This window comes from Panthera uncia, chromosome D1 (genome assembly GCF_023721935.1).
Source record: "Panthera uncia isolate 11264 chromosome D1, Puncia_PCG_1.0, whole genome shotgun sequence".
Taxonomy (NCBI): Eukaryota; Metazoa; Chordata; class Mammalia; order Carnivora; family Felidae; genus Panthera; species Panthera uncia.
This window is the reverse complement of record NC_064808.1, coordinates 52,005,694-52,006,678: the sequence shown is the minus strand read 5'-3', so window position 1 is coordinate 52,006,678 and position 985 is coordinate 52,005,694. Positions and strand designations below refer to the sequence as shown.

At 47.6% G+C, this 985-nt stretch overlaps 1 protein-coding gene across 1 annotated transcript; it reads left to right on the top strand.

Moving 5' to 3' along the window:
- LOC125916894 (olfactory receptor 51G2-like) lies at window positions 1-985 on the top strand. Its single transcript, XM_049623148.1, has one exon. The coding sequence runs from the start codon at window positions 5-7 to the stop codon at window positions 944-946; it is 942 nt and encodes a 313-aa protein (XP_049479105.1). The 5' UTR covers window positions 1-4; the 3' UTR covers window positions 947-985.

Genomic DNA, 985 nt, shown 5'->3' with positions numbered 1-985 from the left:
CACAATGTCTGTCTTCAATAGCTCTGCCCTGTACCCTCGCTTTCTCCTGACAGGCCTCTCAGGCCTTGAAAGCAGATACAGCTTGATTTCCATCCCCATCTTCTTGGTGTATGCCACCTCAATTGCAGGAAACATCACGATCCTACTTATCATCAGAACTGAGCCTTCCCTCCACCAACCAATGTACTACTTTCTATCAATGCTGGCACTTACTGACCTGGGCCTATCTACTACAACCTTGCCTACGATGTTCAGCATTTTCTGGTTCCATGCCCGGGAGATCTCTTTTAATGCCTGTCTGGTCCAGATGTACTTCATTCATGTTTTCTCAATTATTGAGTCAGCTGTGCTGTTGGCCATGGCCTTTGACCGCTTTGTAGCAATCCGAGAGCCCCTGCGCTATGTGGCCATTCTAACCAATGGTGTGATCACTGGGATTGGGTTGGCAATTGCTGGAAGGGCCTTGGCTCTGGTCTTTCCAGCTTCCTTTCTCCTAAAGAGGCTTCAATATCGTTCTGTCAATATTCTCTCTTACCCATTCTGCCTGCACCAGGACCTTATAAAGACAACTGTATCCAGCCGTCGGGTCAGCAGCATCTATGGCCTCATGGTGGTCATCTGCTCCATGGGACTTGATTCAGTGCTCCTTCTCCTCTCCTATATCCTCATCCTTGGCACAGTATTGAATATAGCCTCCAAGACAGAGAGGGTGAAAGCCCTCAACACCTGCATCTCCCACATCTGTGCTGTGCTCACTTTCTATACACCAATGATTGGGCTATCTATGATCCATCGCTATGGGCAGAATGTGTCCCCAATTGTCCATGTGCTCATGGCCAATGTCTACTTGCTGGTCCCACCCCTCATGAACCCCATTGTCTACAGTGTCAAGACCAAGCAGATTCGGGATAGAATCCTCAAGAAATTCAAGCAACAGAAATTTTAGGTGAAAGAGACTCTAAAATATAACTTCCTTCCCAGTCCT